The sequence below is a fragment of the Loxodonta africana genome, chromosome 10, assembly GCF_030014295.1.
Source record: "Loxodonta africana isolate mLoxAfr1 chromosome 10, mLoxAfr1.hap2, whole genome shotgun sequence".
Classification (NCBI taxonomy): domain Eukaryota; kingdom Metazoa; phylum Chordata; class Mammalia; order Proboscidea; family Elephantidae; genus Loxodonta; species Loxodonta africana.
Window position 1 is genome coordinate 5,982,112 of NC_087351.1, and position 24,060 is coordinate 6,006,171.

At 43.1% G+C, this 24,060-nt stretch overlaps 1 protein-coding gene across 1 annotated transcript in view; it reads left to right on the forward strand.

The window, feature by feature from the left end:
* SHC4 (SHC adaptor protein 4) overlaps window positions 1-24,060 on the forward strand; it is a 247,411-nt gene that overhangs the window by 46,630 nt on the left and 176,721 nt on the right. Inside the window, exon 2 of the mRNA XM_003420135.3 lies at window positions 3,137-3,207. Within this exon, the coding sequence (XP_003420183.1) occupies window positions 3,137-3,207 (71 nt within the window). The remainder of the gene's footprint in view (window positions 1-3,136; window positions 3,208-24,060) is intronic.

A 24,060-nucleotide genomic window follows, 5' to 3' on the forward strand; every position in this document is an offset into this window, starting at 1 on the left:
AGTATGTCCTCATCTGAAATCAGTGACTTAAAGCTGCGGGGAAAGATGACACACACCTCTGCACAAGGAGGCCTCCTGGGGGAATTGGACATGTAAGCAAATCTGTCCCCCAATCTGCATGGGGAGTTCACTCTTTCCAGAGTGACAGATGCAGGAAATAGGGAAGCAAGAGCTACGTTCTGGAGCAGAAGAAGGCAGTGAATGCCAGGAAAAGCCAGAGCAACCAGTGAGGATATAAAAACAATCTTTTTTTTTTTTTTTTTTTAATTTTTATTGTATTTTAAGTGAAAGTTTACAAAGCAAGTCAGTCTCTCATGAAAAATTTATCTGCACCTTGCTGTATACTCCTAACTGCTCTCCCCCTAATGAGACAGCACACTGCTTCTCTCCACCCTCTATTTCCACGTCCATTCAGCCAGCTTCTGTCCCCCTCTGCCTTCTTATCTCCCCTCCAGACAGGAGCTGCCCACATAGTCTCATGTGTCTACTTAATCCCAGAAGCTCATTCTTCACCAGTATCATTTTCTATCCCATAGTCCATTCCAATCCCTGTCTGAAGAGTTGGCTTTGGGAATGGTTCCTGTCTTGGGCCGCAGGGACCATGACCTCCAGGGTCCTTCTAGTCTCAGTCAGACCGTTATGTCAGGCCTCTGCATCCCACTGCTCTCCTGATCCCTCAGGAGTTCTTTGTTGTGTTCCCTGACAGGGCAGTCATCGGTTGTAGCAAGTCACCATCTAGTTCTTCTAGTCTCAGAGTGATGTCATCTCTGATTTATGTGGCCCTGTCTTTTGGGCTTGTAATTACCTTGTGTCTTTGGTGTTCTTCATTCTCCTTTGCCCCAGGTGGGTTGAGATCAATCGATGCATCTTAGATGGCCCCTTGGTAGCATTTAAGACTGCAGACGCCACTTGAAAACAATCTGTTTTAATCCAGCTAGAATCAGCCTTCACGTGGAACTCGGGCCCTTGGAATCTCCTTTCACATCATCTCTGAAATGGGATTGCTAAACCACCACCAGCCACTGCCCTGTGGTTTCCAACTCATGGCAACACTGTGTGTCAGAATAGAACTGTGCTCCATAGAGTTTTTAATGACTGATTTTCCAGAAGTAGATTGCCAGATCTTTCTTCCGATGTGCATACAGGTGGATTAAAGTCTCCAGCCTTACAAAAAAGACAAAAAACTCCCGCCTTTCAGTTAGCACCCAGTGCATTAACTGTGTGCACCACCCAGGGACTCTGGGCTTGCTTAGTTAAATAAAATCTAGCTTACGATTTACTGCGCAGAAATCTCTAGACACCGCTTATATCCCTGCGGTAGCCTTGGAAAGTTAAGTGTGAGTGGGACGGAGATTTTTTCCCATGTCAATACTAGAGACACAAAGAAGAGTGTGGTGAACAGGAGTCTGAATGAGAATCGCCGGGTGATTGAGTCCACGTGCTTTCTCCAACACCAGGCACTGGCAACTGAGCTGCTCGCGTAAGGCTGTGTCTACAGAATTTGCCCGTAAATGCTGCAGGAGATGTCTGTGGAGGCAACCCCAGGATCCTCAGTACTTTTGCCATTTCCTAGCAGAGGGGACTGGAAGGCTTCCAAAGTAAAGCTAAACAGGAAGCCTGTCGTTCGCAAGGAGCCCAGGTCACGTTCAGTCAGACCGCTTGGCCCTGGTAATATTGCCAGGGCAATTCCCTGAGAAGCATTCTTCCTTGTTCCCTAAGATTCTGCTCAGAGGATTTACTGTCATGGCCTCACCTTGAACAGCTACACAGAAGACTACAAAGTCGGGCTCCTTAGGGTTCATTCCTCTTCACTATTCCAGAATCCAGTTTTAATTGCCGGCTTATTTCCTGGATGCCCACCAGTGCCTTACAGTCAGTGGGTCCCAAACCAAGTCATCATCATCTGCTCTCCTGGCTCCCTTGTTTCTGTGAATGGCATTGCTGTTCTCGTGGCTACCCTGCCTGGAAACTTCTGAATCATTCCTGACTCATCCCTCTCTCTTATTCTCTATAGCAAATCAATTGCCGAATCATGTAGCATCTATTTCCGTAATGTCACTTGAATCTGTCCCCTCTGTCCTATTGCCTCCTTTCCCTCCTCAGTGTGGGCTGTCACTGCTTCCTTTTTTTATTGTGGTAAAATATATATAACATAAAATTTGCCATTTTAATCATTTTTAATGTACAATTCAGTGACATTAATTACATCCACAGTGTTGTACAACCATCCCCACCATCTACTTCTCCATTACTTCTTGCTCTACAGGAGCGTCCTAATTTGTCCCCCCTCCCCACTAGCCCACCCTCAGATTGCTACTGACCTATGCCTCCAAAACCAAGATTTAATCACATCACTCCCTTACATGACTCCCCACTGCTACATTAGATATAAACCATCTTTTCCCTTTATATATCACAATTCCTTTTCCAACATTCTGTGTTCAAGCTAAATTCACTGATCCCTGATGGACATGACTGTCCCTCCTTAACCCTTTTAGTTCGTGACTTGCAGAATTCTTATATTACTAAATTCTGTATTATATGCATTTATATACTTGATTTGTTTTCTTAGATTTGATGTTCCTCGGGGGCGGGAGCTGTATGATTTCTTTCGCATTTTGTTTCTTTCACATTTATTTTTGCTCCCTCTAATATTTGAGCACCTGTGTGTGCAGGCGCTGTTCTGAGAGCTTTATATGTGTAAAATCGTGTCACTCTCACAGCAGTCCTAACTGGATCCCCATTTCACCAATAGCAGAACGAAGACGCAGAGAGGTTGAGTAACCTGCCCGAGGTCCCCTAACTGTGAGGGGCAGAGCCAGCATTCAAATTTGCAGGGTCTGGCTCCAGAGTCCAGATCACTTTCAGGCAGACTCTTAGCCACTGAAGTCACATTCATCCTTGTTACTCCTGAATTCCTGGTATCACAGTTTGCATTTAGCAGTTATGTTACAGCTGAACTGAAGTTTAAGGCATGCATCCCATTAATGGTCAGAAATGTCAATGGCAAACTGAGTCTGCAAATGTAACTTGATGTCAGGAGCTGATTTAAGATGTTTCCCAGGAAGTCACAGTGACGTTAAGAGACATCTTGGTGCTATTTTTTCCCACTTTTTCTTTTTTTTTTTTTCCCCAGTACATGGGCTGTATTGAAGTGCTGCAATCAATGAGGTCACTGGATTTTGGAATGAGAACCCAAGTTACAAGGTAAGAGAACAAAAATGGGAAGGTCTTTGAGGACCATACTTTATTATTTTTTTATTGTACTTTAGATGAAGGTTTACAGAACAAACTAGTTTCTCATTAAACAGTTAGTGCACGCGTTGTTTTACGACATTGGTTAACAACCCCACGACATGTCAACACTCTCCCTTGTCAATATTGGGTTCCCTATTACCAGCTTTCCTATCCCCCCCTCCCTTCCAGTCCTTGCCCCTGGGCTGGTTTGCCCCTTTAGTCACGTTTTGTTTTATGGGCCTGTCTAATCTTTGGATGAAGGGTGTACCTCAGGACTGACTTCATTACTAAGCAAAAAGGGTGTCTGGGGGCCACACTCCTGGGGTTTCTTCAGCCTCTGCCGGCTAGTTAAGTCTGGTCTTTTTTTGTGAATTAGACTTTTGTTCTACATTTTTCTCCAGCTTTGTCTAGGGCCCTCCATTGTGATTCCTCAGAGCAGTCAGTAGTGGTAGCCAGGCACCATCTAGTTGTACTGGACTCAGTCTGGTGGAGGCCGTGGTAGGTGTGGTCCATTAGTTCTTTGGACAAGTCTTTCCCTTGTGTCTTCAGTTTCCTTCATTCTCCCTTGCTCCTGAAGGGGTCAGACCAGTGGAGTATCTTAAATGGCCACTCACAGGCTTTTAAGACCCCCGATGCTACTCACCAAAGTAGAATGTAGAATATTTTCTTTATAAACTATGTTATGCCAATTGAGCTAGATGTTCCCGACACCATAGTCCCCACAGCTGAGGGCCATATCTTAAATCACAATGGTTTCTTGCTACAAGAATTTAACTTAAGCCTTCAAGGCCATTATGGGTTTTTATTCCTGTGGCTGGAAGGTAGGACATGTGGCCCAGCAACCTTGGCTGGGTGGCCGAGTGGCTCTTTGTGGATGAGCAGCTCATCGTGTGAAACGTTTCCCACCTGAATGGGACACCATCTGCATTCCGTATGAATGCTGATAAGATGACGCAGCCAGTCGGGGAAACAGCTGGCTTCCCAGGGACCAAAAGTGTTTAAAATTATGTCTGGAAATAGGGGTGTTACAGAACCTCAGACCTGTCAAGGCAGTAGCCGAAAATAAGAGCTGGAACCAATTTTCAACATCAGAAAGTCTAAATTCTCACCATTTATGGCATCCCTGACACGAGGACCTGCTCACTCCTTGTCTGCCTGGATAAGAACCCGCTTACCCCTCTAGGTAAGGTGAGAGGATACAAGAGTTGAACCAGGAGAAGCTTTTCCCAGGGTGTCCCCGGGCAAATTAGGGGAAGAACCAGAATCATTGACACACAGCTCAAGTCAGAAGTAGAAATACAAGACATTCATTAAGGCTAAGTTCAAGGCAAGAGAGGAATGAGAGAAAGAAGAGTGCTAAGACTGGCAACTGGGAAAACTGTGAGGCAAGGGGGATGATGTGAGAGGACTGGGTTGATACGAATGATTCGGAACAAAGATGTGGGCCATTTGTTTTATGTGGTCCCAAGATGTGTCTCACCATGCCCACCATGCTCATCTGAATCTATTACTTCGGGCCACCTGTCCCAAAGGTGGAGCCCTAGTGGCACAGTGGTTAAGAGCTCAGCTGCTAACCCAAATGTCAGCAGCTCAAATCCACCGGCCCCTCCCTGGAAACCCTATGGGGCAGTTCTGTGCTATAGAGTAGCTATGAATCAGAATTGACTCAGCGGCAACAGGTTTTTGGTTTTGGTCCCAAAGGCGAATATTCTCATTATGAGGCTAGGGTAACTTTTACTAATGCTCATCCCCTGCAATTCTAGACCTGGAATATGGCATCCTACAGTCCAAAAGTTTTGAGTAAAGGAACCGTATCGCTCTTTAGGAGAGCTGTGGTATACAATATATTAAAGAGTCTAAGAAGTGCTGTGTTGTAGTCTAATAAAATCTAACATTGTTTAACTCAAGATTTCCTAAGTGTATTTGGTCCAGAATTCTTTTACATGTAACATAGAGGAACATCCATGTGTCCCTGGGTTTCCATGAAATGTGCTTTAGGAAATGTTGATTTAGGCTGTCTTCCTTATGATGTGTCGAAATCTGTCGTTCCAAACATCTCCTCGTTGATCCTCATCTTTCTGATCCTTCTCTCTAGAGCCAAACAGATGGAATCTGATCCTGTTTCTTAATATTCTTAGTGCCTGCCTCAGTCCCTGGCACGTGAAAGTGCTTAATGGATATTTATTGAATAAATGCATCGTTCCATCTGACTACACTTTCAGTATTTGGAGACGGCTACAATCATTCATAATTGTACTTGGAAATAATGTCTATTACTATTTCATGTTTGGAATATCTTTCTGATCTCTTTTTCTATACACAAGTTTATAAAGACTGTTAAAGAAAACCTAAATGCTATTAAATACTGTTTTTTGATCCCTTTTCCCATCTTGGGCATTTTCCTGCTGCGAAATACTCTAAAACATTTTTAATGGCTGCAAGATATTCTGCTATTTTTTATTATTATAAATAACGTTGTGGTGAACATTCTGTCTGTATCTCTTGATTATTTCCATAGGACAAGTCCTAGAATTGGAATCATGAAGTCAAACAATAGAAACATTTTTAAGGCCTTTGATGTGTATTGCTAGATTGCCCTGCAGAGGAACTCTACTAGTTGTTACTCTTCCCTCAGAACCATGCATCTCTTTTTTGTTTAAATCTTCATAAACTTGTAAGTCTACATTTTTCCTATTGTTTAGCAAATAGTAAAAGTCTGACTTTTCTTTTCTCTGCCATGAGTATTCAGTTTATGACTAACATTCAGGTCAAAGTTAAGGTGTCTGACACGTATCTGGACATTACTCCTTGTAGATGTGTCTGTATGTGATTCAGGCATGGCAGATTGTGTTCTGGGAAGGTTTATGGAAGCTTGGGGTTGGTCATTTTTTTGGATTTGATGGTTGGAGAAAGCCTCTCTGAGGAAAAGTCGTTTAAGACCCAAATAAAGTGAAGAGTCTAGCCACGGGAATATCTGGGAGAAGAGAGCTGAAGGTAGACGGAAGGTGGCTGTGGACATCATCAGTCCACAGCATCAACACTAAGTCTCAAAGCCAGGGCTTCGAACTGGTTCTTTCTAGTTCTGTAATGGTTGAGGAAGCAAAACTGGAAGAGACCAAAATTTTTTTAAATTTTGGTGAACCAGAAGGGTAACCAGAACAAGAAAAATTATAGGTTGAAGCCCTGCTAGAAACCTAATCTCCCTCTTAGAAAACAAGGGCAATTTGCACATTGCATAGTAACCAAATCTCTTGCCTGAAATTTTGAGCAGAGCCAGAAACAAAAGTACCCGACTCAAAGATGGTGGATGACTGCGCCACTTTGAATGTGTGTTACGCTTCACAGTTCTGGCAATAATTGAATCTCACACATCAGGTTCCTTGAAAGGGCTCACTATATCTCTTCCAAGGCTCCCATTTCAGGGCTTCGACTCATAATTTTTCCTGTTCTGGAGCACCCAAATTGTGAAAATTCAGGTCTGTTCCAGTTTTGCTTTTTTGGTCATGACTGAACCAGTTTGAAACGGTTTGAAGCCCTGCTCAAAACCTATGCCAGTAGTTTGCTAGGAGCGGGAAGCACTTCCATTCAGTGGGTCCCAACTCAAGAGAGGGAGAGCCCCACTGAATGAAAATATCAAGGTTAAAGATGGCCCATGATGCCAGGCAATCCAATTTAAAGACAGACACTCCAGCCACCAGCAGCCTAGGGACCTTATCTGTGGTGTGGTTTGAAAGCAGTGAGATTGACCTCCGTAAACCAGGGCCAGACATCAGTCTTCTAAATCATATTTTCCAGGCTACCCCTTCCCTGTTTCCCGAACCCCTGCCTTGGGGCTTGTAGAGTTTGAAATGCTGTGTCTTTTAGCTTCCTGGGCTCAGCAGCAGACCTGGGCCTCTCAGACCAGAAGGGACAAGGAGAAAACTCACAAAGAAAGATTAAATAGAAGATAAGAGAGGAGATATAAAAATATCCCACTTTAAGGAATTAGCAAAAATGTAAATTTACTGGACGGAAAAATTATCATCGCAGAATTCACCACTGGGTTCCTTCAAGTAGTGAATTCCTTGCTGGTATTTCAAGTAATATTCATTATGAAATAAATCTGTTTCTACATTTTTTTCTCAGGTACGCACATACTGCTGAAAGTGAAGGTGATCTTTACAATTCTTCTTCACGACTGTAGTTCTTAGGGAACGACTGGAAAGCAGATATAAGCTTAGGTGTTGGAGCAGAACAATAGATTTTTCCCCATAGGTTTATTTAATGGGAACATTTTATTTCAGTCCGGGATCTTTTCCTTAGACTCATTCTGACCTTATCATGAGGTTGGCACATTCAATAAAGCGTGTCCCTCAAAGTCTTCCGAGTGGTGCTGCCCCGAGCAGACAGTTTCACTTATTCTCATGTGACCAGGATAAGACAATAGTTTACGAACCCTACAACCTCTGTTTCCAACCTGACTTCCCAAATATTCACTCTTCCTCCTTCCCTTTTGGAAATCCTGGTGGCATAGTGGGTAAGTGCTACGGCTGCTAACCAAAAGGTCGGCAGTTCAAATCCACCAGGCGCTCCTTGGGAACTCTACAGGGCAGTTCTACTCTGTCCTACAGGGTCTCTGTGAGTCGGAATCAACTCCATGGCAGTGGGTTTGGATTGGGTTTCCTTCTCTTTTATTTTGCCTTCTCCTTTCTTCCTTCTATGTATCTTTGATGTTCAACTACTATGCAAGTCGCTTTATTACCAGTTGTCATTAAAACATATTGTTGAATCAGGCTTCAAAATTTTCAATTTAAATGTTTGTTTATATGTTTACAATTTCTTCATTTACCTCAGAGTTCTATTTAGTCCAGGAAGAACTTTTCAACACAGACCAATTAGGATTCCTAAAGGAAGACCTGGAAACCCTGGTGGTGTAGTGGCTAAGTGCTACGGCTGCTAACCAAAGTGTCGGCAGTTTGAATCTGCCAGGTGCTCTTTGGAAGCTTTATGGGGCATTTCTTCTCTGCCCTATAGGTCACTATGAGTTGGAATCGACTCAGCGGCAACGGGTTAAAGGAAATTTTTGTGTTACCACAGATGTAGCCTTGGATGCTACCTTCAGACATTTACTATCAAGCATAAGGTAAATTAGGTGTGAATTCTGGTCAGTGTAACTAATTGCCACTACAGATGCAAACAATTGGAAGCTAATGCTTTAGTGTAACCAAAAACCAAACCCAGTGCCGTCGAGTCGATTCCGAGTCATAGCGACCCTATAGGACAGAGCAGAACTGCCCCATAGAGTTTCCAAGGAGCACCTGGTGGATTCGAACTGCTGACCCTTTGGTTACCAGTCATAGCACTTAACCACTATGCCACCAGGGTTTCCTGCTTTAGTCTAGAGGTAGTAAACTTCTCACCATCCCTGTACTAGTTAACACAGTGTTGCAGGTCATAGGGAAACAGCACCATGAAACTCCTGGTAGTAGAAGAGCCATGTTAACGATGCACCAGGAAGGTCGGCGTTGGAAATAGAGGAGAAAGGCGGATGGGAGCTCTTGGCTTTACGAAGGACCTTTCTTCCAAAGGACTCAGAACTGCCTGAGGCTGAATCCAGAGGACCTAGAACATGGAATGTACTGAAAAGAGAGCAGAGAAAAAGACAAGAGATGGCTTCTTTTTTCAGTATTTCAGTGGACTATACCCACTTCAGAGCTCTGTTCACACTTCTCCACTTGACCGGCCTGAGCTCCAGACTTAGCTCCTGAGGGAGCCCTTCGGAAGGCATCTGCAGTTGTTCCCCCATGAATTCTCACCCAGGCATTTATCCCCTTGACTGATTCCGGACCAGATCTCAATTTTAGTAATAGTGTGTGCATGCAAAATGGCAAAGGAGGAGGTCTTTCCTGATAGTGAGAAGAAACAAGATCATTAGGACTCATAGCCACAGTAATCTTGAAAATGTCTAGAAAACAGTATCCAAAGGAAATGTAGAAAGGGGCAAAGTGAAAATCATGCTAAGGGTGAAGTAGCCCTTTGCTCTTTCTTATAAAAATGTTCTCATCGTGATTTTAAAAATAAAACTAAGGAAGTAAGTTAAAAACCCCATTTAATCTCAGTCAGCAAACTCAGAAAAAAGAAACCAGGTCAACAGAACCTAGAGCCTGATTTCCCTCTCTTGAATAAGCATCCATCTCATAAAAGGAAGAGGAAAATCTTCTCTGTCCTACCAAGAATGCTTCCTTCTTCGTGTCTAGATAGGAGCAAGCCCCAGGCACCAAAGTAGGAATGGAAACGAGAAGTGTCCTGGGAAGAAGAGCTGGTGGCACAGGGCCTGGCTTTCAACCTGGAAAAGCAGAATTTCACATTTTGAGCCCTAAGGAAATTGTAGAGGGGCATCTAGTTCATCACTGTCCCGTGGGAAATAACTTACCTCAGAGGTATATAACTTACCCAGAGCACACCATCTGACAGAGGGACCTCTGCAGGGCATTATCTGAGCACTCCTCTGCCCTCTTCAGTACTTATTGCCTTACATCTGTAACTCATATTTGGTAATCAAATCAGCCAGGGTAAGAGCAAGCGCCCAGCACAGATCTCCCAGTGCTGACGGTGGCTTTTGCTCTTTCCTGCGCTTGCCACCGTGGGGTCTATGATGGAAAATGGGGAGCCGGTAGAGAACAGGGGGCCACTTCTCTCTTCTCTAGCTGATCATAAGGGCCTCCATGTTGTAGTTTACTTATCGGCACCATCCCATTTCTGGGTGGGGGAAGGGGGGATCGGGCTCTGAACACTGTCGTCGTTTTTAACTGCTGCTCTAGACAGTAAGCAGGATGTTCAGGTGATTCGGTTCTGGGTAAAGCAACAAGGAAACAGCATAATTGAGAGGATATTGTAATTGGACTAATTTCCTGTTTGTAATGTTATTGCTCTTGAGCAGTGATTCTGTAAATTTAATTCACTAGCTTGAAATGTTGATTCTTAGGCTTCAGTAGGATGTGAACCCTTCTATGCCGGTGGTACACACAGTGACCATGAACTTTTTCAGCCTCTGGGGTTTACTGGGAAGCTGCTATATCACTGACAGAGTGTGCTGCCTCAAGGCAAGGGCCTTTATGACTGTTCGAAACCGAAGAAATGGGTGTGTACTGCAAATCATAGTTTTTACAGGGTACCTGTATGAGGTATGAATTTTTGGCAGGAAAAATAGAAATTCTGAAAATTTTTATGTTACATGTATGTACCAGTAGGCCCGGGTGGGAGCTGGGGAGTAATTAGTGGTACTTCATATGTACCACTAAACACTTAAGGTAGGCTTGTGGGAGGCGGCAAGAAAAAAATCTATACTACCTAGCAAAAATCCAGACACTCAATGATTCAGCATGTTTTCATTAATGAAAACGCGTGGTCTCAACAAAAAATTCAAAGCTGAAATTAATTGGGTCACCAAAGGGTTGAAGGCAGTTCTTTGGAGAGAAATGCAAACTTCTGATCTGTGATTATATGTGTATGTAGCCACCACCAGATGCAAAGCAGATCCAAGACACAGATGTAGTGGAACGTGTACATAAAAGACTGGTAAAAATATTGCCTGTGGTTTCTAAGAAATGCACACATTAGCAGGAAAAGCAGAGCTGAAATATCCGAATGTTCGGTAACACATTAAGTTACCTGTTGGAAAACAGGCTGGCGTCTGTCTGATTTCCCCCGGACGGTAGGAATAGGAGGGGTTAGGGTTATGCCTGAATAAATGCGTGTATTGCTGCATAAAACCTGGGATAATTGAACAGTCTGTGGACTCTGTGATGACTTGTGACTAGACCAGGGAGTTAGAAGGAGGATGCAGCCCACCAGGCATATATAAAAGAATAAAATAAAGACCACCAGAGTGGGGTAAAAGGCCTAGTCTATGAACTCGCGAGGCAGGGGAGGAGCATTGAGTAGACGAAGGAGAAAACAGTCAGTTCTTAAGTTCTAGTTCATGCTGGCCGCGCTAAAGATTTACAGGGGAGCACCCTGGTTAGGGTGAAGTGTACACGGTTAAGGCGGTTTTACTGTTCATTGATCAGGAAAGAGCATTCAGTTAGGTCCGGGAAGGGCCTGTGTCCCAGGGCCGAGGTTCACACCCTTATCCCCTGGTTAGAACTAGCTACAATACAACATCTGACTTTGGTATCTCCTAGGCCAGCACTGCCCGAAGTGGAAGCATTTCTTCTCACATGTGCCTAGACGTCGAGGAAGCCTGCCGAGATGCACCTGTGTTGTGTGTGTGTGACAGTGACAACTTCAGTTACAGGTGTCTCTGCGCCGTCTGTTCTTCACAACCTATTTAAGACTGAGACCTCACTTGTCAGAGATTTGGTATTAAATACCCATTGCTGTCCGGTTGATTCTGACTCATAGCACTGCCCCATAGGGTTTCCAGGGAGTGGCTGCTGGATTCAAACTGCTGACCGTTTGGTTAGCAGCCAAGCTATTAACCACTGCACCACGAGGCCCCAATTTAATTCCTTTTTATGTCTTCAAATTTCTAGTAATTTAAAAAAGAAATCGTTTCCAGTCAATTAGGAAGGGTTCTAATAGCCTGATGGGGTATAAGGGTATGAAAGTCAACTGCGTGTTTTTCCTCAGTCATTAACACAATGTGTTTCACACAGCAGGTGTACAGTTGATATTTGTTTGGATGAATGAAGAAATACAATTAGTAGATGAGTTACATGTTTGGCTATTCAGTGTTGCATGGATTAATTTTATTTTGTAGGAAAGGCTATGAAGCCAGTAAAGGAAAACTAAGTGAGGGCTGGAGTTTCTAGCAGGTCCTGGAGCAAAAGAGATTGGGTAAGGAGTGCGTGGTGGCCTCTTCTGCTCTTCTGGCAAGCCACGTCAACACAGAGGGCTACAGCCCGGCAAGAGGAAAAGGAGCGGCTAACAGCAGTGAAGGTTTGTCTTGCACTGAACCGAGCTTCTGCATCCGTGTTCTCTATGAACCACACAATCACCCTGTTAAGGGCTTACTAAAATTCCCCGTTAGAGCAGGGAAAGTTGATTAAAAAGTAAATGACAGGCCCCAAACTGCCCAGCTATTTTGCTGGGGCTCAAATCCGTGAACTCTTAGCTCAGGCCCTTTCTGTAGCACACTTAATCTTCCTAGTGCCACTACTTTGGTTTGAAACTAAGAAAGTTGTAGTTTTGAGTAGACCAAGGCAGCGGGAGACAGTTAAGGGACTAAAGGCAGGTGCAAGCCATACTTTAAACATCACTTTTCAGCGGGAGAACACCACAGCATGATCACCATCATCACTAACGTCAGTCCTCTGTGGGACATCTAATGCTTGAAATAGTCCACTATATATAGTTTTTTTTAATTATAAGAAGTAAATCTGGCTTATTGTGGAAGTAGGAAGTGGGGAAAAACAAAAGAAAAAAACAGACAAATCACTGGAAATAACAAATAGTAACAGTTTGGTATATGGTATTTCTAATCATATGTTTAAAAACTAAACTGGGATTATACAGAGCACGTTCATTTGGAGTGCCTTTTTGTCATTGTGCACACTTTCTAGTTCCTGAAGTGTGAGCAGTGATTGCTCTTACCTGAGTGTGAGGTAGAAGAAATCATTTTAAGTGTATTAATTCTTCATAGGTTTATGTATTGACAGTCCTTTTGATGTTAAGTAATAGGAACTGACTATGCCTAGCTTAAGCAAAAAGGGGAATTTATGGAAAGGATATTGAGGTACTTCATGGAAGCTGAAGAGGTATGAAGAGTCAAACCAACAGGACAGGAGTCAGCCACTCCTGAGGCCGCAGCAGCAGGAGCGCAGGGACACTTCCTCTCTGCTCTCGTGAACGTGTCAGTACTGAGGCTCCCCCAGCTCGGCTTTGTCAGTTCCAGACACCAAATGTCCAGGGAGGATTGTGATTGGGGCCTACCCCTGGACCAGCCGTCTTTGGCCAGGACAGAGCAGCATTGTGGCAATGTGTTAGTTGCCATGTGAATCACACATTGTAAGGAAAGGGGGTAGGAGGAAAAAGGAGAAGGGAGAGGAGGAGGAGGAAGAGGAAGAGGAGAAAGAGGTTTGTAAAATGGAGGTAGTAGACGTAATAAAAAATAGATTTCTACTACAAAAGGAAAAGAAGACGTTAGATCAAATTTCTTTTGACTTTTTTTTTTAAAGTAAGATTGAGACTATTTCCAAAATGCTTCACTAAAACCTAAGATTTCCAAAATTGTTAAGCAAATGTCTTGTTATTATAGCTAGTGTATTAATAATTAATACCCTAGTTAATAATTCAGTAGCACTGTTTTTTATGTGGTGGTTGAACATTTCAAGAGATTTTGGGACTCCATGTGTGTCGTTGTTAGGTACCGCGAGTCATTTCCAACTCGTAGCGGTCCTGTGTACAAGAAATCCTGCGCCATCCTCACAACAGTTCCTATGTTTGAACCCACTGTTGCAGCCACTGTGTCAATCCATCTCATAGAGGGCCTTCCTCTTTTTCACTGACCCTCTATTTTACCAAGCATGATGTCATTGTCCAGGGGACTGGTCCTTCCTAATAACATGTCCCAAGTACGTGAGATGAAACATTCTTGGCTGTATTTCTTCCAAGACATATTTGTTCATTCTTCCATATTTTTCGCCAACACCATAATTTAAAGGCAGCAATTCTTCTTTGGCCTACTTTATTCATTGTCCAGCTTTCCATTTCATATGAGGCGATTGAAAATAACATGGCCAGGTACACCTTAGCCCTCAAGGTGACATCTCTGTTTTTGAACATTTTAAAGAGATCTTTTGCAGCAGATTTGTCCAATGCAATACATTGTTTGATTTGACTGCTGTTTGCATGGGTGATGGTTGTGGATCCAAGTAAAATGAAACCCTTGATAACTTCGATCTTTCCTCTGTTTATCATGATGTTGCTTATTGGTCCACTTATGAGGATTTTTGTTTTCTTTATGTTGAGGTGTAATCCATACTGAAGGCTGTGGTCTTTGATCTTCATCAGTAAGTGTTTCAAGTCCTTTTCACTTTCAGCAAGTAAGGTTGTGCCATTTGCATAACGCAGGTTGTTAATGAGTCTTCCTACAATCCTGATGGCACTTTCTTCTTAATGTAGTCCAGCTTATCTGATTATTTGCTCACATACAGATTGAATAAGTATGGTGAAAGGATGCAACCCTGACACACACCTTTCCTGATTTTAAACCACTCAGTATCCCCTTGTTCTGTCCAAACAACTGCCTCTTGATCTATGTACAGGTTCCTCATGAGCACAATTAAGTGTTCTGGAATTCCCATTCTTCACAATGTTATCTATAATCTGTTGTGATCCACACAGTTGAATGCCTTTGCATAGCCAATAAAACACAGGTAAACATCCTTCTGATATTCTCTGCTTTGAGCCAGGATCCATCTGACATCAGCAATGATACCCATGGTTCCATGTTCTCCTCTGAATCTGATTTGAATTTCTGGCAGTTCCCTGTCGATGTACTACTGTAACTATTTTTGAATTATCTTCAGTGTGATTTTACTTGAGTGTGTTATTAAGGATATTGTTTAATATTTTCTGCATCCAGTTGGATCACCTTTTTTTGGAATAGGCACAAATACGGATCTCCTCCAGTCACTTGACCAGGTAGCTGTTTTCCAAATTTCTTGGTGTAAATGAATGTTGCATCTGTTTGTTGAAACATCTCAATTGGTATTCTGTCAATTCCTGGAGCATTGTTTTTCACCAGTCAGTGCCTTCAGTGCAGCTCGGACTTCTTCCTTCAGTGCCATTGGTTCTTTGATCATATTCTAACTTCCTGAAATGGTTGAATGCTGACCAGTTCTTTTTGGTAGAGTGACTCTGTGTATTCCTTCCATCTTTTTTTGAGGCTTCCTGTGTCATTCAGTTTTTTGCCCATAGAATCCTTCAGAATTACAACTTGAGGCTTGAATTTTTTTTTTTCAGTTCTTTCAGCTTGAGAAATGCTGAGTGTTTTGTTCCCTTTTGGGTTTCTAACTCCAGGTCTTGGCACATGTCATTTTAATACTTTGTCTTCTTGAGATGTCCTTTGAAATCTTTTGTCTAGCTCTTTATCGTTTCTTATTTTGCTTTAGCTGCTCTACGTTCAAGAGCAAGTTTCACAGTCTCTTCCGACATCCTTTTTGGCCTTTTTTTTCTTTTCTGTCTTTTTAATGACCTTTTGTTTTCTTCATGTACAATGTCCTCGATGTCATCCCACAACTTGTCTGGCGTTTGGTCATTAGTATTCAATGCGTCAGATCTATTCTTGAGATGGTGTCATAGATTGAATTGTGTCCCCAAAAAATATGTGTATCAATTTGGCTAGGCCATGATTCCTAGCATTGTGTGGTTGTCCACTATTTTGTCATCTGATATGATTTTCTTATGTGTTGTAAATCCTACCTCTATGATATTAATGAGGTGGGATAGGCAGCAGCTATGTTAATGAGGTAAGAAACAATCTACAAGATTAGATAATGTCTTAAGCCAATCTTTTTTGAGATATAAAAGAAGCAAGCAGAGAGTCATGGGGACCTTAAACCACCAAGAAAGCAGTGCTGGGAGCAGAGCGTGTCCTTTGGACCTGGGATTCCTGCGTGGAGAAACTTCTAGTCCAGGGGAAGATTGATGAGAAGGACCTTCCTCCAGAGCTGAGAGAGAGAGAAAGCCTTCCCCTGGAGTGGACGCCCTGAATTCGGACTTGTAGCCTACTAGGCTGTGAGAGAATAAATTTCTCTTTGTTAAAGCCATCCACTTGTGGTATTTCTGTTACAGCAGCACTAGATGACTAAGACAGATGGTCTCTAAATTCAGGGGGTTATACTTAAGGTTGTACTTTGGCTGTCTTTTGAATGACCTCTTGCTTTCTTCAAGTATGATGTCCTTGATGTCATTCCACAACTCATTTGGTCTTCAGTCATTAGTGTTCAATGTATCAAATCTATTCTTGAGTTGGTCTCTAAATTCAGGTGGGATATACTCAAGGTCGTACTTGGCTCTTGTGGACTTGTTCTAATTTTCTTTGGTTTCAACTTAAACTTGTATATGAGCAATTGATGGCCTGTTCCACAATTGGCCCCTGGCCTTTTTTTGACTGATGACATCGAGATTTTCTGTCATCTCTTTCCACAGATGTGGTCAATTTGGATTCCTGTGTATTCCATCCAGCGAAGTCTACATGCATATTTGCCATTTATGTTGTTGAAAAGTATTTGCAGTGAAGAAGTTGTTAGTCTTTCACAATTCTATCATGTGATCTCCCGCATTGTTTCTGTCACCAAGGCCATATTTTCCAACTGCTTATCCTCCTTTGTTTCCAACTTTCACATTCTAATCTCCAGTAATTATCAATGCGTCTTGACTGCACGTTTAATCAGTTTCAGACTGCAGAATTTGGCAAATATCTTCAATTTCCTCATCTTTGGCATTGGTGATTGGTATGTATTTTTGAATTATACCTGTATTAACTGGTCTTCTTTGTAGGTGTATGGATTTTATCCTGTCAGTGACAGTGTTGTGTTTCACAACAGATCTTGAGATGTTCTTTTTGACAATGAATGTGATGTTGTTCCTTTTCAATTGGTCATTCCTGACATAGTAGACTGTATGATTGTTTGATTCCAGATGGCCAATACCAGTGCATTTCAGCTCACTAGTGCCTACAGTATCCATTTTCAAGAGTTCCATTTCATTTTTGACAACTTCCAATTTTCCTTGATTCATACTTTGTACATTCTAATTATTAGTGGATGTTTACCGCCATTTCTTCTCATTTTGAGTCTTGCCACATCAGCAAATGAAGGTCCCAAAAGCTTTACTCCATCTGTGTTGTTAAGGTCAACTGTACTTTGAGGAGACAGCTCTTTCCCCGTTGTATTTTGAGTGCCTTCCAACCTGAGGGGATTATCTTTTGGAACTACATCAGTGTTATGCTGCTATAGCCATAAGGTTTTCACTTGGCAGTTTTTTCAGAAGTAGATTGCTAGGTCCTTCTTCCCAGTCTGTCTTAGTTTCCATGTGTAAGTACTGTATTCATGCCTCTTTAAAGGACTTAGGGCACTGTTTTAGTCTTCTAGATATTTATAGAAATTAAAAAAAAAAAATTTTTTTTTTTTTATTTATAAAATGGGCGTATTTTTCTCTCCATGACAAACTGTTTACAGTACCTGTATTTTATTTGCTGAAGAGTCTTTGGACAGGAATGAAACTCCCAGTTATAGCATCTTCTCCATGGAAAATATGACCCACTTTACAAAGTGGTTTCTAAAAATATGTTGTAGCTAAAAGCAGAGCCTGCTAATTTATCCATGTGAATCTATAGAAATTCACAGATGTGCAAATATTATTACATACACACATACACACCCTTAAACAGGTGACACACACATTCACTGACTTAAGTGAGAATAATTAAATATCTGTCCATGTTTAAATGTGGATGGTGGGGTATAGCCTCAAGTGTTTGCAAGAAAAAAAAGTTAATTCAGAGCTTAAAAAGCTCTGTGCATCTGGGGGAGACTCCAGTATTTTTAGCTGTGACTGCTGAATGAAGTAGCTTTCTCCAGTGAGTACTGCCAGGCCTTCCTTACCATGCAGAGCCAAATGAGAATGCATTTTAGTACCTCCTTTCTGTAGCACTTATTTGGTTTCCTTTAGAAGTCAGTACTGAGCATTTATGGTGCCCCAAGCATTCTCAATTAGACTCTGCAAATGTTCTCCAGGAGCAAGACACTGGATTTGTCATTTTGATTTTAAGAATCACCGTGGCCAGCTTCTAGTCTGAATCATTTGACAAAGCAAGTAGAATGGGCCTTTTGAACCGTTGTTCCTGGAAGCACCAGTGCTGTAGTTGCAGGGGGGCTTCCTGAGAAAGTTCAGAGTGTGTCTGGCCTGGAAGTTATGGGCCTCCCTAAGGTCTTATTCCAAAGGGCACCATCATTCTCTACCTTTGGCCTTTAAGGTTCCCCTGGAAGCCTAGTCCATGGGCCTGGCAGGTTTCAGAGCCCCAGTGCCTGGGACATAGTTGGATCACTAGATAGTTATTAATTGAGAGGTTTCAAGGTTTCTTAGGCCTAGACCACTGTCATGGATTGAATTATGTCTCCCCAAAAATGTGTGTATCAATTTGGCTGGGCCATGATTCCGATATTGTGGGATTTTCCTATATGTTGTAAATCCTGCCTCTATGATGTTAATGAGGGAGGATGGGTGGCAGTTGTGTTAGAGAGGCAGGACTCAATCTACAAGATTGGATTGTGTCTTGAAGCAATCTCTTGAGCTATAAAAGGAAGAAGTGAGCAGAGACAAAGGGGAACCTCATACCACCAAGAAAGCAGTGCAGGGAGCAGAGCGCATCCTTTGGACCTGAGGTTCCTGCGCTGGGATGCTCCCAGACCAAGGGAAGATGGACGACAAAGACCTTCCTCCAGAGCTGACCAAGAGAGAAAGCCTACCCCTGGAGCTGATGCCCTGAATTTGGACTTGTAGCCTACTAGACTGTGAGAAAATAAATTTCTCTTTGTTAAAGCCATCCACTTGTGGTATTTCTATTACAGCAGCAATAGATGACTAAGACAACCACAGATCTTGAGATGATGCTGGAGGTCTTGAAGGTTCCACGGGCACTGCTGATATCCAGAGACAAGTAGACAAGACCTAGAGAATTCACAAACAAGACACCTGGCATCCTGATCTAGACCAAATTCCAGAATGAGTAGCTTTTAGACAATTACGGTCAGGTCCCTGGATCTTTGGCAGAGTGTCTGGCTTGTGGGGGCCATCCACATACCTTGTTGAACAGAGAATGACAAGAAATTAGCTGAAGAGACTCAGTTTGGTTCAGAGAGTCTTTGGCTCCAAGGCATCAATTCACATAAGAGCACGATTTCTCAGCCCACATGCAACTGGCTGAACTTCAACCTCTCACTAGTTGGGAGAAATCAAACGTGATTTCCAACTATTAGCAGGCAGTCTACAGAGCAGTTTACTATTACTAATGAGTGGCTACTATCATCAACATTGTCATCATCACAAAAGTTAACATTTATGAAATCGATATTATTAATCCCATTTTACCCATGAGAAAACTGCAACTTAGAGAAATTAAAGAATTCACCAAGATCACCTGACAAGTTGGTAAGTGGTGGACCCAGAAGCCAGGTCTGCCTGAGTCTTCAGCATTATGCCTCAATCAAGTGTTCCTAGTGAGAAAGTTTTAAGGAACCAATTTTAGGAAAATGTTGAAAGCCAGAAATAACAGAATAAGAAAGTACTCACTCTTCAGGTTGGAAATTGGCCAGGGTTCAGGATGCCAAATTTCACATTCGTAGGTTCTGTCTGGAAGGCACTTGTTAAAGATGGTCATGAATCTGCAAAGTCAGGATACTTTTCTGATCTTGACTAAGGGGAAAAAAAAGGACCGCATGAGGCAGTCGTTCTCAAACTTATCAAACAAGAGAATCATCTGGAGGATTTATTAAAATATTGAATTTTAGGCCCTGCTCCTTGAGTTTTTAATTCAGGCATTGCATCTCCAACAAGTTCCCAGGTGCTGCTGGTCCAGGTACCAGACTTTGAGAACTACAGGTATAAGGGAAGCCTATCCAATGATTTCAAAACAAAGCTCCCCAGTTGGACCATGGATCATATCCTTAGTTTTGAACAGATGGTTCCCCAGAAAAATCCCAAAAAGCATCTGGGGGATTCCCGCCCTCCCGCCTGCCCTCCCCCCTGCCCTCCCCCCTGCCCTCCCGCCTGCCCTCCCGCCTGCCCTCCCCCCTGCCCTCCCCCCTGCCCTCCCCCCTGCCCTCCCGCCTGCCCTCCTTAAAAAGGGGGAAAACCTAGGGGATACTACAGCAGCAAATTTTAATTCTGCTAAGTCCTAAATAGTAGAAAAATTAATGATGTAGTTTCCTTTGGCAACAGTGAGTTAGACAGGAGGCACCCAAAATTCATTAAATACTAACCTCAGCTTGAGAGTCCTTTCTTTGATAAAAAGAGATCTCTGTGGCCAAAGGAGATGCAGGCCGATTGGTGCATTGCTCCACCTGTGGGACCGACTTGTTGTGTTTCCTGTTGGTGTTCTGCTTCGGAGAGCAGAGAAGCATCTGATCTCTTTGATTAAACGTGACTGAGGCGTAGCTCCCGAGAGCTGCACTTACTCTAGAAAAAATGTGTATCTTCGCGTATATTTGAACAATTAGAAGGTGGGCCCTTTTAATCCAGAGTATCCAAACTACTTAGGATCAATTTCTTGAAAATGATTGTTTTCACTGGCACGGATTCTTAAAAATGGAAGACATAATGTAGTTACACGTGTATGTACGTATGAGGTGGCATTACTCTGGCAGGTTTTAGGCTGGATCTGGAGACAGACGCTGAGATGGAGAGTTTAGTGTGGGTTTATTGGGAATGCTCTGGAGATCCGTACTGAGGGAAGCAGGGCTGGGCAGATGGAGAGGGTGAAGGGGTATGCAGGCTCAGCAAAGGCCTCGGCACATCCCACACGCGGTTCTGGAGCTGGATGACCCTTCAGAGTCCTCCTGATTGAGGCAAGGGGGACAGGCCTTTAAATCCCATAGGGACCAGTCATTGGATGCCTGGTGCCCCTGGGGAGGGGCATATCTCCTGAACGGCCTTCAGGGGAGGATGATTTCTGAGGAAAGAACTCAGCTGTGAACCCTTAGCAGTCATCGCTCCCAGCAGCTGCGGGGAGGAGTGCCTTGGTTCTGAAGGGGTACAAGGGTCATACTTTATTTCAGTGCCATAGGGATGCCTAAACATTTGCTTGTTGAATACATAGCATGCCCAAGGTAGCCTGCTAGGTGCCATGGGTATCAAAAGAAGATCATACATGCGTTCTGCCCTCACAGAAACTTGTACTATTCATTGCTGTTTACACAAAGACACAATTTGACACAACATACTATCTGTAGCAGCCCAGTTTTAACCCACAGAATACTCAGCTGGGTATTAGGCATTGACAGAGAAGGTGAGACCTGGCTCTTAAAGTAGACTACTGTAATAAGGATGTGGCAGTGATAAAAGCTAGCATTTACTGAGACGCTGCTCAAGGCACTGTTACCATTCCCACTTTATGTTGTTAAGGAACTGAGGCGTAGAGAGCTTTATAAGCCGGCACACCGTCACACAGCTGGTAAAAGGCAGAGCTAGGTTGTGAATTCTGGCTCTCTGATTGCAGAGCCTACTTAACCAGACTTTTCATTCCCTGTTGTCATGGCGACAGCAGTGCTAGATTCATTAAAGCCTGGGTTTCAAACTGGTTTGTTCCTGTTCGAACCCCTGTGGAAACTCGGCATTTCTAACAAGTTCCCTGCATTTCCACCCCAGATATACTGAATCAGAACATACATTTTAACAAGATTCCCAGGTGATTTTTATCTATAACTTCCTGGGAACTTGTTAGAGATGCAAATTCCCAGCAGTGGTTCAAACCAGAACTAACTGGTTGGAAGCCATGATTAAAGCTGTCAACTTTTTCTCTTTTGAGATTTACTATAATTTTGTACTTTTCTCCCTGTGCAATCAAAAAATAGTGTGTGTATTTCTGTATTCCCAAAAGCACTGTGCATTGTGTCATGTGCATAGTGTCACGTAATGAAGGTGGTCGTTATCGTCAGCTGCAGTGTTGGCCTAGACTCATGGCAAATCCATACACAACGAATGAAACACTGCTGCCTAGTCCTGCACCATCTCCTTGATTGGATGGAGGTTGAACCATTGCGAGCCATTGAATTTTCATTGGCTGATTTGTGGAAGTAGGTTGCTAGGCCTTTCTTCCTGTCTGTCTAGTCTGGAGTGTCTGCTGAAACCTGTTCAGCATCATAGCAGCGCGTAAGTCTACACTGACAGACCTGTGAGATGCACTGGCTGGGAATCAAACCCGGGTCTCCTGCATGGGAGGCAAGAATTCTACCACTAAACCTCAATGACCTCCTAATGAAGATTCCAAAAAAACCAGACCCAGTGCCGTTGAGTCAATTCTGACTCACAGCAACCCTATAGGACAGGGTAGAGCTGCCCCATAGAGTTTCCAAGGAGTGCCTGGTGGATTCGAACTGCTGACCCTTTGGTTAGCAGCTGTAGCACTTAACCACTACGCCACCAGGGTTTCCTAATGAAGATTAGTTGACATTAAAACAACAACAAAACAGAATTTCATTTCCCCGCTCTCTCCCTCACTGAGCCTGGTAGAAGGGACAGTGGTTTGTATAAGGAGTTCTGTAATTCTTATATTTAAATTTCAATATACGCATTTTTTAATAGACTCATCTGTTGTAAAACCCAATCAAGAAACTGAACAAGACCAAGTCCAAAATACGTATATATAATACTCGTCTGTAAAGATTAGGGATTGTATTCTAATAGGTTTTGTACCATGCTGACCAAAGCCTTTTTACATTCATTTCTGGTTTGCTCTTGAGCAAACTCAGCAAACCATGGCCTGCAGACCAAATCCAGGCTGTTGCCTCATTTTGTATGGCCTGTGATCTGAGAATGGTTTTGACATTTTTAAGTGGTTGGAAAAAAATCCTAAAGAATATTTCATGACATGTGAAAATTATGTAAAATTCAAGTTTCAGTGTCTATAAGTAAAGTGTTGTTGGAACGTAACGTTCACGTATTTACATATTGTCTATGGCTACTTTTCAAGCTACATCGGAGTTGACTAGTTGTGACAGAGACCCTGTGGCCCACAAAGCTGCAAATATTTACCATCTGGCGCTTTACGAAAACGTTTGCTGACGCCTGCTGTAGTGATTCTGAAGCTTAGCTGCGTTGGAATCACTTGGCGGAACTTTTAAAACCCCCAATCCACAGGCCCCACCTTGCACCAATTAAATCGGAATCTTTGGAGATGAGACCCAGTCTTGAGTATCTGTTAAAGTTCCCCAGTGATTCCCCAATGTGCAGCCAAAGCTGAGAACTACTGCCCAGAGCCCGAACGCACTTCACAGAGCAGATAGACCTGTCTGTATCCAGGCTGCCAGGTGGAAGAGAGGATACATGTCATTCAGACCACTTGTGTGCAAGGACGATGTGAACAGAGGTGTTCAGGACCTCCAGATACCCTGGAAAAAGCCCTCCTCCACAAGAAAGCAAGGATGAAGGGCACAAAGAGGAGAGGAGGGGATTGCACCAAATATCTATTCCAGCATATACCCACAAACCCACTGCCATCGAGTCGATTCTGACTCTTAGCGATCCTATAGGACACAGTACGACTGCCCATAGAGATTCCAAGGAGTGTCTGGTGGATTTGAACTGCCGACCTTTTGCTTAGCAGCCGTAGCTCTTAACCACTACGCCACTAGGGTTTCCAGGGTTTCCATTCCAGCATATAAAGAAAAAAAAATTAGCATGACTAAATTGAAAATACATTTTGTCCAAAATGAAACATCATCAAATATACAGGCAGTGTGTCCTTCCTACACTAGCCATTAGGAAGGTGGCCGAATTCCTTAGCATCCACTAAAAACAACCATCATCTAGTTGAAGTTACAGAGAACAGAGCCAGATGCCTGTGCAGTGAGTCAAAGTAGGAGTTTTAATAACAGCTGTGGTCCATGAACTGATCGGCTTCTCAGTCACCTGAGAGGCTTGTTCAGCTGCAGATGCTGGGGCCCCATTCCAGGCCTAGGTTGAGAATTTGAAACTTTAAATTTGGATCACACCTTCATTAATGGTTAAGTCAGTGCACTTTTGGCAGGTGTGCAGACACAGCTGTTCTACCGATACTCTGCATGGTCGACTCAGCCAGCTGGGCCGTGTAGTGATTCTCTCCAGAAATACACGCGTGAA